The following is a 14,445-nucleotide window of genomic DNA, read 5'->3' on the forward strand; positions in this document are numbered from 1 at the left end:
CTCATGAGTAAAATCCGGACAGGCATACCTACACGCTGGAGCACGGGGAGGATTCAGTGAGATCGTGTAGATGACAGCACAGGCCTGGCGTACGAGAGAAAATGGCAGGGATCATTCTATGACCTCACAGTGGAAGAAGCAAGATCTAAACCCTGAGAGGTGGCACACATCCCACCCTCGGGCTCCTTCCACCAGGACACCGGCTTCTGGATCTGCACGGAGTTCTGTTCTTAAGTTAGCGGGGACACAGTGCAGGACGCCTGGGGACGCAGTGCCCTTGGAATTCTTTACCTTCAGCTCTGCATGCTGCACGTGAGTCCTCATGGCTCAGCAGAGAGAGCCGAGGTCGGCAGGAGGATCTGTGTCTTGCACAACATATATGATTCTCTGAGCATTTCTCTATGTTGAAAATATTTGATTTAAAAATGTGCAACCACCCCTCCTCCCCAAAACCGCGTGACAGATTTCATCCGACTTCACAACTAATGGGACAAGGAGGACAAGGCACAGAGAGGAACAGAGAAATAATCCTTGTGCATACCTTCTGAATTTCCATATATTACTAAAATTACCCATATCTGTGTCTGTCCTGCTGCTCTGTACGTTACATATCTTTGCATCCCCCATGCCTAGCACAGTGCCCGGCACATAGTAGGTGCTCAAAGTGCCCATCATTTGTTGAACTGAGCTCACAACACAGAAATAGAGAGCCAGTTAGAGCAAATGCTGTCCCTTTTCCCAGGACTGTAGCTTCCAGACCCGTGTGAGGCCTCAGCCTGATTTCTGTTCATCCGAGGACCCCAAGGCAAACTGTGCATTTCCATCAGCGCCTCACTTGCCTGCAGGAGCGGGACGGGTTGGTGGTGGGCACCAGAGGTGCTCAGTGTTCAGTCACTCAGAAAGTGGGTTAAAGGGCAGCGCCTCCTGCTCCCTCCAGTGATGCACTTCCATTCTCTGAAACGACAACTTCTCTGCACTCACTTAATGGGATCCCAAATAACACGTTGCAGACCAGTCTTTTATCACTGTTGCCCCTTGGAACACATTTCGAATGCTGGCCATTAAAAGCAGGCCATTTCACAGTTCTTTAATGATGACACTAATAACTGTGGATTTTTGTCTCCCAGAGTCGTGATGAGCTGAGCCAAGGAGCAAATTACAGAGCTAACTTCTATGTGCATGGTTTACTGATCTGTGAGCTTCAAGGAAACTGCACCAGCCCCTATAGTTAGGCAGTCCAGACTACCTTTTCATCTGCATAATTGGGCCACGAGGGCACAGTTAATATTCAATTTATATTAATAGGAAGACAAAGAACATGATGTCCCAGCTCCATATTGAAGTAATGGGCATTTCAAAATATTCTACCTGGTAATTATAAATAAATCAGTTTTCCCATGACCCAGCCAGGATGATGTCGCTAATTCACTGTGCATTTCCTCATAATTTATCCTGAGAAAGTTCAGTGCTGCCATGTGCACTTATATCGCAGAGTATACAAGGGTGCTCCTTCGTAAAACACCCAGCTGTCTTCATCCATGCTGTTGCCCATCTTTTCTTAACAGGTGAAAGTCATGCTTCGCATCTGTTCCACCTTGGCTCGAGATACCTCAGAATCCAGCTCTTTCTTAAAGGTGGACCCACGGAAGAAGCAGATCACCTTGTACGATCCCCTGACTTGTGGAGGTCAAAATGCCTTCCAAAAGAGAGGCAACCAGGTTCCTCCAAAGATGTTTGCCTTCGATGCAGTTTTCCCACAAGACGCCTCCCAGGTGGGTATCATCCCCCTCTCAGGCTCAGGCAATGTTGATTAAAGAAGCGTTTACTCATTCACAAGGGCCCTTGAGCTGGGACGGTGTCTTCTGGAGCGTTCGGATGGACCAGTTCCTTCAGAAGTCAATCTGAGCTCCACTGAATGGTCCAGTGCTTTTGAATTACTGGTGTCAGACCTTGGGCAGGATCAGTGTGCAGGAATTTCAATAAAACATGTCCTTGAGGAGAAGGAAGTGTGAGCCAGTCAGTGGATCACACACAGAAGCAGGAAGATAACAGAAAGGGACAAGGACAATGCGTCAAGGGGCTGGTGACAGATCCAGTAGGACCCTACTCCTGCCTGGGCATTGTACGAAGGGAAAAAATGTTTCAGGGAGCTGATTGGAATTAGGCAATCTCCTAGGACCCAGTATAAGCACACTGGGGTTGAGGGCAAGTCTGTAGCCCTGGTAAGGAACCGGAGTTCAAGGCAGGGAAACCGAGGCTGACATGCATCCTGTGGCCTGGCTCAGTGGAGTGAAGGGGAAGAGAGAGGCTCAGGGATAGGTGTTATATTCACTTAATTGCTGCATTACAAATCACCCTAAAATTCAGTGCTTAACACAATAAGCATTTATTATTGCTCATCGGTCAGCTGAGCACCTCTTCTGGTCCTAGCTCAGCTCATTTTTATGTCTATGATCAGCTGTGAGTTGGGTAGGCAGCTCTGTGGATCTTGGCTGGATATTAGCCAGGCGAAATAAAATCATGCTATATCACACCATAGGCACATGTCTTTGAGGGTTGGCTGGCTTTCCACTGGTCTAGAATAGCCTTGACCAGGTCGGCTGGTCTCTCTTCCACATTGTCTATCATCATCCAGCAAGCTAGCTTGGGCTAGTTTTCAAGGCAGTATCCAGGACCCATCCATGCAGGTCTCTGGAGGCCTAAGCTCAGAATTGACCCAATATCACCTCTGCTGGATTCTACTGGCCCAGCTTCATGAGATGGAGAAGAGATTGTTTCTAATGATTGGATGAGCTCCAAGTTACATTGCAAGGGGGTTGCACCCAGGCTGGGGCAGAGAATTGGAGCCATTTTTATTAATCTACTGTGAGCATAATTGGGAGGCTACTTTGGGGGCCCAGGGGACCAAGATTACTGAGCCATGGGCAGCCAATGAACTGCAGACCTCACCAGATGCTGCAACTAAAGCTTCTAGTAGATATCTGTTCTCATTTGGATTCGCCCTGGAGTTTTGGTGAAGATGGGCCTGTAAGCGGCACCAAACAGCACCTGTTCCTGTGGGGGAGGGACAGGGACACACATGTAGAACTGATTGCAGAAATGAATAACCCAGGTTATAGGATATAGTGGCCTACTTTGCCTGGAGTTTGCATCTTTCTGATAAGTTTCTAGTGCTTATCAAGATTTACATTAAACAGTATATAGTATAATAACTAATAACCTATAGCAGAACCTGATGACAACAGTGCAAATAGTTACCATCTGCAGCCTCTGTGAATTTCTTCCAGGCTGCATCTGAGTAGAGGAGGTGGCAATGTTCTCACGGGCTCCTCTATTACACCGTGGGCACGTAGCACGTGTCACAGGCTCCATTCATTAAGAAGTTGAGCATGTGGTTTCCCCAAAGAGTTTTACCCAAGAAGACAAAGTACTTTATGAATAAGTTCTATGGTTTCTCTCTTTGTTACATTTTTTGTGTGGCATAGCACCCAATGGGCTCGGTCGTTTAAACCTGACATTGGGGCTAATAAATGGCCTACAAATAATTTCATTAACACAGTTAAAACTTTTTAGAAGCAAATCTCCACAAGTTGTAAGAATTCCAAAGCAAACCCTAAATTAAGCATGGACTATTAATGAGTTGTAACTTTATTTCAGAAAAAGGGGCCGTTTTCATTGCTAGCCTTTGTTTACATTTCACACTTGGCTCCAGAGCTCAGTATGCTCAATGTTGGAGTTTCTCTCGTTTCAGAATGCCTTACTTTCATTCAAATTTCCAATGTTATTATAAGTTACATGTCTGTATCAATTCACAGTTTTCAAGACATTTCAGAGACATTAACGCATTTGACTCTTCCTAGAATTCAGTGGGGTAGGAAGGGAGGCATTGATGTTTTCATGTAACACACAAGGAAACCAAGACTCAAAGATTAAGTCACCTGTTCAAAGTCTCTTTCCCGAGCAGACGTCCTTCCTGGATTCCCCCCACACCCCGCATTAACCTCTCTGTATCCTGCTCGGTATCGTATTGTATCTTTGACCCCTAGCAGTGTGGCCTCAGGCGAGTCACTCAACCTCTCTGGGCCGCAGTGTCCTCATCTGTCAAGTAAGAGCATGACCACAGTGTTCCTCATCAGGCTGTGTGATTCATCAGCACATAAGGTGCTCCCAGCAGAGCCAGCAACACAGCAAGTGCTTAATAAATGTGGCTATTTTTACTGTTATCGCTGTCAATAATAGCAGCATGCTGCCGGCCAGGACCAGCTCAGCCCCACGGGGTGGGCACCCCTGGAGCCCCCAAGCCCGAAAGGAGGGAGTGTGCGGCGTGGGCCTGTGCTCTCCAGTCCTGATTTTCAGCCTGTGGAGCTGTAGCCGCCATGGTGACCCAGGCGATTAGAAATCGTGCTTTCTCTTGGTTTCTAAGGAAATCAGCTTCCTGAAGCTAAGCAATGATTAGAACAGTCCTGGTTCCTGGTTGCCTTCGAGAGCCATCCATATGGCCCTTCAGTGGCTTCGGCAGTCGCTGGCTGCCCTTGTTGGGACACGCCTCTGTGGGTACACAGCTCTGCTGGAGAACCCGGGCTTGTGGGCAGGCAGAGGCTTCCTGCAGACCTGGCCCTGCCCACGGGGCTGTGCTCGGGAAGGCCGCATGCCTCTCCAGGTCCACGGGGAAGCAGCAAGGGGCCTCCGGGCCACCGTCAGCTCTTAACACACACCAGGTGGACAGCGCACTGACCACTCTCTTCTCGGTGGAGAGCCGGGCGGGAACTGCCGGGGGGTGATGCCTCCTCAGCTCTGCGCCGCAGCTCTCCTCTCACCCCGGCCTCTGCACAGGCGACTCAGTGTGGTCCACACAGCCAACATTGTCCCAGGCGGCTCAGGAATCAAATACAGCTTATTTTATGTATAGCTAAGATGATTTCTCAGCCTCCTGCCTCCTGTCCCACTTTATGTCCAAAGAAGGCTCAGTCCATTGGGCAGCCTTCTGCCCGCTCTGCAGACATGCCTCTGGCAAATTCCGTCAAGACGCCACTGCTTCTGTCTCAGGGTTAGCACTGCGCTCTCCTTGCCTAAGTCCTGGGGGGGTTTGAAAGGTCCTGTGAGCCCCACAGCAGCCCTGTCCTGCCACCCCCTTTGGCCCAGGAGGAGCCCCCCGCCCCCCGCAGAGTTGCTGGGGACCACCCTGGAACAAGTGACAGTTGTTGGAAGTGTGGTTTTTCAATTTTTAGTTTAGGAGAGAAAACTGATTTCCAAATACTTGGGTTCATTGTGCTGCTGGAACTTACAGCAGAAGAACAACATTCACGGCCCAGGTGCCCTCTTTCCAAATACTTGGGTTCATTGTGCTGCTGGAACTCACGGCAGAATAACGACATTCACGGCCCAGGTGCCCACCGGGAGGCACACTGCTGGAGGACTGCAAAGCCCCATGTTAGAACCGCCTCCCAGAGCTCCCGCGAGCCCTGAATCCAGCCTTGAGACAGAAATGAAAGCAACAGGGCACAGCCAATAATACTGTCTTCCCACTTCTGTGAAAAGTCTCAGGTGCTAACCAGAGAAAGATGTTTCCCAGATTTCCAAGGTAGTCCACAAAACTGACTGAGCTCTGATGGCTTGCAGAGCGCTATGTTAGTGGGTGTTCAGGGGAAATACAAAACATCATCGAGAGCCTCGTCCTTGTCTAGGATTTAATAATCAAATTGGAGACCAGACACACACACACCAGGCCAAAGAACACCTAATAACATACCATGTGGTGACTGATATTCTATATGTTGAATGTATCTGTAGCAAAAGAAAGAAAAGGCAGGTTTTGAAAAGAGGAGGATGGGCCGGGCGCAGTGGCTCACACCTGTAATCCCAGCACTTTGGGAGGCCGAGGCAGGTGGGTCACCTGAGGTCAGGAGTTTGAGACCAGCGTGACCAACATGGTGAAACCCCCTCTCTACTAAAAAAATGCAAAAAAATTAGCTGGACATGGTGGCGCACGCCTGTAATCCCAGCTACTCGGGAGGCTGAGGCAAGAGAATCACTTGAGCCTGGGCGGCAGAGGTTGCAGTGAGTCGAGATCGCGCCATTGCACTCCAGCCTGGGCAATGAGAGTGAAACTCTGTCTCAAAAATAAAGAAAGAAAAGAGGAAGGTGTGAACTGAAATCTAGGAAAGAGGTCGGGAGAGAAAGCAGATATATATCACAAACCTCTTGCCTGTGTGAGGACTACCACGTCTCTCAAGGTCTGTCTTGTGAAATGGGGGGTCACCTTTTTCCTGTAAAAAGCCCGGCCTGTTTCATAAACTCTGTGTATACATGTGTCAGCAGAGGGTGAGTGGAGAGTTTAAAGGCCTTGTCCGGGAGCCCAGAATGTCCGATGAGGGAAGGGAATGAGGTCCGTGAAGACACTGCCCCCGTTCCAGCCTGCTCCTGCCTGCGCTACAGACGCATTTGCTGAAATGCACCATGGATTAGCAGAAGGGTGGTTAGCAGTGGACGTGCGGTAATGCTCAGGCTTGCAAAGGGCGGAAGGTTGCCAGGGGTTCTGAGCATCTCCAAAACTTCATGGCAGAGGCCAACCCGCCTGGGAACACGGCTGACACCCGAAGCCCCAGGAAGGTGGGTTCACTTTCGTCGTTAGTGATTCCTCCACTGCAAGGTTCATTCACGGCTTGTGTCTCCTCTTGTGTCTGACAGGCTGAAGTGTGTGCAGGCACCGTGGCAGAGGTGATCCAGTCTGTGGTCAACGGGGCGGATGGCTGCGTGTTCTGTTTCGGCCACGCCAAGCTGGGTTCGTGAGAGTTTCGCTGTCTCATGCGGCTCGCTGGGCTCCCTGTCGTCCCATGTATTCCTCTGTCTCCCTCCCAGGGTTTCTCTGATGACAGGAAGGGCTGCGTTTCTCCTAGATGCTGAGCTGAATAACCAGTAACAAGTTATAAGACAAACACCTGTGTTCGTTGTAGGTGGACACCCACTCACGTAGGAAAGGCTTCAAGTCCAAGAGATGGACAGAGAAGTAGCAGGGTTGTTCCCACTTGGTCCAGGTCAGAGCCAAGCCCAGAAGGCAGAAAGGAAAATGTTCATTTCCTGAGCAGCCGCTGTTTGGGAAGCAGATAGGGCCCCTTGCCCCACCCCCTCCATGAGGCTGTGGGTTGGTGGTTGGACCCTTGTGAAAGCCAGGGGAGCAACCTCCAAGCAAAGCCCAGAGCCCAGGACGCGTCTGGGGAAAGCGGTGCACACCATCAGGAACACTCCAGCACTGTCTGGGAAAGGAGGCAGCAGAGCCCCCAGCAAGGGGTTCATAAATCCCCCCACAGTCCCGTTTTAATTCTGACCTGTGGCCATCTGCTCCACTGGCCTCGCCCTTACATGCTTGATATGTTGAGTGAATTGAGGAGCTTCAAAAAGTGTCCCTTGGCAGAGATTCCAACAGGGGCCTTGCTAGAGCTCACGGAGACCAGTTCTCAGGACAGAAAGCCATCACCTCTCTCTGCACTTCCGCCCTCCCCAGCCCTTCCTCTTGACCTTGATCTAAACAGTGATCTGGATTTTAATGGAATTTGCTCATGCCATAAAAATATACACAGCATTTAACTCGAGACAGGATATAAAGTGTGAATATGTGGGCTTCATATGGGGGGTGGCTATAAAAAGAACCATAATGATGATGAAAAACCCATGCCTTCCTACTGTGTGTAAAGTAGTGCAGGAACTGGATAGCATGTGATATCTGGGGTCCTCCTCAAGGTACATTGTGATTTAATCTTGTCACATGTCTGGGCTCTTGCTTTGTTTCTTTTTTTAAGAGATGGGCTCTCAGTTGCCTGGGCTGGAGTACAGTGGCATGATCATAGATTACTGTAACCTCCAATTCCTGGGCTCAAGTGATCCTCTCGCCTCAGCTTCCCCAGCAGCTTGGGGCACAGGCATGCCCCACCACACCCAACTGATTTTTAAAAATTTTTCCTAGAGGCAGGGTCTCAGTGTGTTGCCCAGACTGGCCTGGAACTCCTGGCCTCAAGCAATCCTCCCATCTTGGCCCTGCCAAAGTGCTGAGATTACAGGCATGAGCCACTGAGCCCAGCCAGCATTCTTTATTATAGCCATTTAGTTAGTAATATCAGATAATGCCTTCCGTTGTTGTCAAATACTACTTCTCTCATTTCATTCCTTCTCTTCCCTTTTTCCCCCTTCCCCATGCCTTTCTTCTATATCCTTGGCATCTGTTTTGGAGACTCCACGGAATGATGCCTGGATACTGAATCTGCTTTCTTTCCTTCCCTGGTTCTCCCAGGAAAATCCTACACCATGATTGGAAAGGACGATTCCATGCAGAACCTGGGCATCATACCCTGTGCCATCTCTTGGCTCTTCAAGCTCATAAACGAACGCAAGGAAAAGACCGGCGCCCGTTTCTCAGTCCGGGTTTCGGCCGTGGAGGTGTGGGGGAAGGAGGAGAACCTGCGGGACCTGCTGTCGGAGGTGGCCACGGGCAGCCTGCAGGATGGCCAGTCCCCAGGCGTGTACCTCTGCGAGGACCCCATCTGCGGCACGCAGGTGATTGCTTCTGAAGCCTGGCTCGCCCCAAGGTGGCTCCCTCCCCACCTCAGAGGCTGGGGCACCTCAACTCGTGAATCACTCAGCCTGTAAACTCGGGGGCTTACAGGTGTTTACTTTAAAGTGGACTGGAGCTTTACGGCCTGCAGCTGCGGGGCCATCTGCTTGCCCAATCTAAATATTTGTACCTTGACTCTAATTGACAATGAGCAGGAGCCTCAATTGTTGTAGCATTTGGGGGAGAAATGGAATTCACTTTCTTTATGCCCCTTTCAAAAAAAAGCACAATCTTTCTTTTGTTTAACAACAAACCGAAATATTTACTGCTCTGCACAAATAGCTAGAGTCATTACGGGGGCTGTTTATGACTTTATAAACTGTGTTTCGGGCACCGGTTTACAGCCGGACTAGCAGTGCTGCGGGAAAAACTAATAACCACTTTCTAATTAGAACCATGATATAATTGCTAGAACTATGGAAGCCGAGAGAAGCTCCAGTTCGCCGTTTCAGGATGCTATGCCTGTTGGGAGGGTCTCTCCTTTGCTGTTTGACAATAGATGTGGGAATGACTCGGAAGCTGCAATTCATATCCAGAATAATCAATCCTTCCAGTCTCTAACAGTAGGCTTTATTTTCCCATGTTATCAGATGCCTCCTTTTGTAGATAGGTGTTCCGTTTGGTAAGTACCTGCCTCTTTCCAACTGGGATTGTTTGCACAGGTGAGGACACCTCCCTTAGCCTGTTATACTCATTACTCAAACCTGACCATGCTCTGCCCCTGCTTAAAGCACCTCAGATCCTTCCATTTCCCTGAGTCCTCTTTCGTCTGCATCAGTCACCTTGAGGACTTGTTTAAACACTGATTGCTGGGTACTCCCCCCCCCAGAGTTTCCAATTCAGTAGGTCTAGAGCAGAGCTCCAAAATGTGCATTTTCAACAAGTTCCCATGAGGTGCTCGTGCTGCCGGTCCAGGGATCACATGTTGGAAACCACTGTTCTGAGGCATAAAATGTGCGGAGACAGTATCTACACAGTGTCTGTGATGCAATCAGGAGGACGCGACCCGCTGCTCCTGTTCCAGGCATTTTCTCGACATTCAAATATGCTTTCACCCCCATTCGCTTTTAGAACTTCATTGATGAAGTTCCACTAAGGGGTGAAAAATCTGGTTAAATGAAGGCTAAGCAAAAGAGGAAAAGACTAATGTTCGCTTTAACTCCTGTTGAAAAATCTTTTAAATTCTTTGGTTTATTTTTCCATAGCGAGACAAAATTGCTAACACAGAAGAATCTCTCTTTGAAGTTTGAGGATTTTGATGGCCTCAGGTTCTAAATATTGGCTCTTACAGTTCAAAATTATTTGTATAGTTAGAGTAGAAAATTGTCAGAATTTGTACCAACCTTAAGACATGTATTGCGAATTAGTTCTTTGAACAAATCAGAAACATGAGTTTCCTTTTCTCCCCAAAAAGAGGAGTGCTGGTTAAATTCTGTTCATGTGATTGTTGTGATTCAGGTTTAAAATAATTGCCAAGTATTTTCATAAGATTTAGATGCATTACCCTCTATGCTTTCTTTAATCAATTAATGAGTATGCTAGGAGCATGGATTCAGGAACTAAAGGTAAAAATAGGTATCTCCTAAATTTAGACGAGACATTCAAGTATCATGAGTGTTTCAGGGTGCCTTTTGCACTGGCTTCTTATTTATAACTATGCTGGTAAATATGGCCTAAAATTGGCTTTAATTAAATCACTGAAAAACTAGGAGTCAAATGAAAGCTAACCAAGTTTTTTTACATCTTTGGGACACCACTGCTATAAGGTCTCAGATCACATTTTGCAACCTACCTGTCTCCAAACAATCTAATCTTTGGACTCGAGATGCAGTCACATCGCTGCTGCTTTCTTAGGTGAATGGATAGCGAGGGGTGTTGGTCCGCCGCCTTCTGCAAGAGATAATGATGAGCCATCTGCTCCCAGCCTTTCACATCCACTAGTTCCAGATTCTACTTAGGTCGTAAAATAGGTAAAAATAGGTTTCATGCAATAAGTATGCTCAATATTAATTTTCAGAAACGAATTAATTAAGCTGAGAATGGCACATGAGCATAGCACCTCGTTCCAGAAGGGTTTTTGGCCTTAGAGAGGCACGTGGCTTTACTATACAGAAGGCACAGCCAGCTGAATGGAGCCAGGGACACCCAGGCGTGAGTGACAGCAAGCCCTCCTCAGCCTGCAGCCTCAGCTTTTGGCTTCTGTCTTCCAGTTGCAGAACCAGAGCGAGCTGCGGGCCCCCACCGCAGAGAAGGCTGCCTTCTTCCTGGACGCCGCCATTGCCTCCCGCAGGAGCCACCAGCAGGACTGCGACGAGGACGACCCCCGCAACTCACACGTGTTCTTCACGCTGCACATCTACCAGTACCGGATGGAGAAGAGCGGGAAAGGGGGAAGTAAGTCGACCACTCCGCCCTCCTGCCTCCTTAGTGGCTCTGGCCCTAGTCAGAAACCCCTCGGGCAACCATGACCTCTGTGTGTGTGTGTGTGTGTGTGCGCGCGTGTGTGTGTGCGTGTGTGAGACAGGGTCTTGCTCTGTCACCCAGGCTGCAGTGCAGTGGCATGCTCACAGCTCACTGCAGCCTCAAACTCCTGGGCTCAAGTGATCCTCCTGCCTACGTCTCCCAAGTAGCTGGGACTGCAGGCTCATACCACCACACCTAGCTATTTATTTATTTATTTATTTTTGTAGAGATGGGACCTTGCTATGTTGCCCAGGCTGGTCTAGAACTCCTGGTCTTGAGATCCTCTTGCCTTGGTCTCCCAAAGTGTTGGGATGACAGGTATGAGCTACCACGCCTAGCCAAACTTTTCTTAATAAACTACAATATGCAGTTTAGTGATTCGTAATTCAAGATAATTATAGTGTCTGGGCTGAAGTTTACTTTTGAACTGTCCAGGGAAAGGTGTTTGCTTTGGTAAAGATAATTTACAAAAGTCCTGAGAATGTGAGAGGTCAAACTTACAAAAAGAAAACAACTGCCTAACAGTATCTTTTTGTTCACAGACCTCAAAAATGCTCATCAAGACCAACATTTATCCACCAAGGCACCCTGGCAGTGTGTTATTATCATTAGCTTGAGGCCACTCTATGAGCCATGTGTTTTTAAATAGCAGAGAAATCAGACTTTTGAATAACTACCCAGACCCTGGCTGTCTGCCTCAAATCACCGGTGAAGGTTTACTGTCAAAACCCAGGCACCGTGCCCGCTCTTTGAGTGAGCTGCCCTGCCAGGAACCCGACACTATGCCCCTACAGACCCCTCTTGGCTGTGTTTCTAAAGTCAGCCTGGGCCGGGGTGCAATCCTCTGCCCTCTGTGAAGCAGTGTTTACTCTATGCCCAGCAGAGTTGAGCACCAGATCAGCTGAATGTCTCCAGTGGGGATCTCGGAGCAGGGGCAAAGCGGTCTGTTGATTTCACTGGGTTCCTAAGGCAGGTTGTGGGTAACAGAGCTGCTGGGCTGGCCGGGCAGTGGCTTCCGTGGTTCCTCCATGTCCCGCTCTGCAGGGCTTTCAATACACAGGTAACTGGTTGCCAGCGCTTTCTGCATGATTGTCTCAAAGACACTGGATGCCAGAAAAACAATCAGAAAACTGAGTTAAGAGTCTAACCCTGGACTGGAAGTTGTAAAGCTAATTGACTAAAGCAGAGACAGTCCACAAAGCTGTTCTAGATGAAGCCTAGAATTAAGACATCCAAGTAGGACCAGGCATGGTGGCTCACACCTGTAATTCCAGCACGCTGGAAGGCCGAGAGGGGCGGATCGCTTGAGGTCAGGAGTTTAAGACCAGCCTGGCCAACATGGAGAAACCCCGACTCTACTAAAAATAAAAAAATTAGCCAGACGTGGTGGCGCACATCTCCCAGCTAGTTGGGAGGCTGAGGCAGGCGAATTGCATGAACCTGGGAGGTGGAGGTTGCAGTGAGCCCAGGTCGGGCCACTGCATTCCAGCCTGGGTGACAGAGCAAGCCTCTGTCTCAGAAAATAGAAATAAAATGACATCCAGCTGGGATCTATGGACAGGATCCCCCTGATTTCTCCCTAAGCCTCCTCGTGGCTCAAAAGACCTGGAAAACAGTACTCCTGGGGAGAGAGCTCTTGTGGGCTTCTGTTGCCCCCAAGCAAAATCTCCTCCCTCCCCCACCTCAGTGACTCTCTTCCTACTCCTTAGTTATTGTTGTTAAAATCCAGGTTTATTGCAGTATAATTTACATTCACTAGAACATCACTTTTATGTGTCTTTAAATGAGTTTTGGCCCATCTATACAGTCATGCGGCCACCACCATTATAAAAATAGAGCACGAGGCTAAAGTTCCCTCTTGCCCTTTGTCCCTTCCCCTGACCTCTAGCCCCTGGCAACCACGGATCTGATTGTTGCTCTGGTTTTGCGTTTATCCAGGATATCACAGGAATGGACTCTTGTGGCCCGGACATGGCCTTTTGTGTCTGGCTTGTTTCACGTAGCGTAACGCATTTGAGATTCCTCCATGCTGCAGCACACGTCTCTTGTTTCTTCTGGTTCCTGCTGCCTGCTCTGCCTGCTCCTTTAGTTTTTTTGTTTGCTTGAGATGAAGTCTCACTCAATCTGTTGCCCAGGCTGGAGTGCAGTGGTGTGATCTCGGCTCACTGCAACCTTCGCCTTCCGGGTTCAAGCGATTCTCCTGCCTCAGCCTCCCATGTAGCTGGGAATACAGGTGCCCACCACCACATCTGGCTAATTTTTGTACTTTAAGTAGAGACAGAGTCTCACCATATTGGCCAGGATGGTCTCGAACTCCTGACCTCATGATCTGCCCACCTTGGCTTCCCAAAGTGTTGGGATTACAGGTGTGAGCCACCACGCCCGGCCTCTCCTTTAGTTTTGCCTGGGCCTGGAGGCTTGACTGTCTACCCTACCACCAGGACAGAATGAACATAGTTCCTCTAAGGGGGCCGCTTTTTATGGCTCTGAAAATCAGCCCTGAGCTGCCTCCAGTGGCTACTGTGACGAACCCAGAGGTTCTGGTCCTCACTTGCAGTGGGCGGGGCGCCCCAGGGAGATGGCCTGTTAGCGCAAGGTCATCTCTCTCTTGACAGCCGTGATGGGGAGCAAAGTCTCACTGGAGAGGAGCTGAGGATGGTGAACGGGAATCTCTCGGGAGAGTTATTCTCGGTAACAGCCTCACACCACGTAGAGCGCTTCCACTTAGAATCACGTTCTTAAAGAAGGAAATAGGGATTTGGATAGGGATGAGGAGATCTAGACCTTTAAAATCAACAGCACAATTGTATCCACATTTTTCCTGACTGTGTGGGAGTTGACCTTGAACCCTGCCCTCACTGTTTTCTCCTGGGTAGTGTCTTCGCCCTGTCAATGTAAGAGTCTGACTAATGTTTAGTTTATTCTTTTATGCAGCTGTCAATAATCATCGTTATCAGAGCCTGCAGTACTTTCTTGTACTTTCAGCAAACAGTGACTTGCAAAACATCTAAATCTTGAGCCAAACGACTCCCAAATGGCACTGATGAGAAAAACTCAGGAGATGGGATAATCTCTCCTCCTTCCGGGTTTCAAACCAAATGGAGGACAACTCTGCTTTGCGTTTTGTACTTTTTTCTTTTTTGTGGTTCTGCTTTCAACTTGGAATCTGAAAGTAGGGAGAAATCTTGAAAACAAGGAAACAGTTCATAAAATGACTTCAAATATAGGAACCTGAAATTCAGCTTCCACAAAAGTTTAGGCCAAGACATTCCCTAAACCCAGCGATCCACCCCAAATCAGTACCTAAGGAATCCTGCACACTTATTAAATGTTTAATAGCCAACTCATCTTCCTATTTTTAAATTGTGAAAGAGAAT

The 14,445-nt window shown here is 48.6% G+C and overlaps 1 protein-coding gene across 2 annotated transcripts in view; it reads left to right on the top strand.

Moving 5' to 3' along the window:
• The window catches only part of KIF26B (kinesin family member 26B), a 569,059-nt gene that overhangs the window by 464,247 nt on the left and 90,367 nt on the right, over positions 1 to 14,445 (top strand). For both annotated transcript variants that reach the window (XM_007990011.3, XM_007990012.3), the window contains 4 exons: positions 1,566 to 1,772; positions 6,688 to 6,781; positions 8,285 to 8,547; positions 10,816 to 10,999. In XM_007990011.3, the coding sequence (XP_007988202.3) occupies positions 1,566 to 1,772; positions 6,688 to 6,781; positions 8,285 to 8,547; positions 10,816 to 10,999 (748 nt within the window). The remainder of the gene's footprint in view (positions 1 to 1,565; positions 1,773 to 6,687; positions 6,782 to 8,284; positions 8,548 to 10,815; positions 11,000 to 14,445) is intronic.

This window comes from Chlorocebus sabaeus, chromosome 25 (genome assembly GCF_047675955.1).
Source record: "Chlorocebus sabaeus isolate Y175 chromosome 25, mChlSab1.0.hap1, whole genome shotgun sequence".
NCBI lineage: Eukaryota > Metazoa > Chordata > Mammalia > Primates > Cercopithecidae > Chlorocebus > Chlorocebus sabaeus.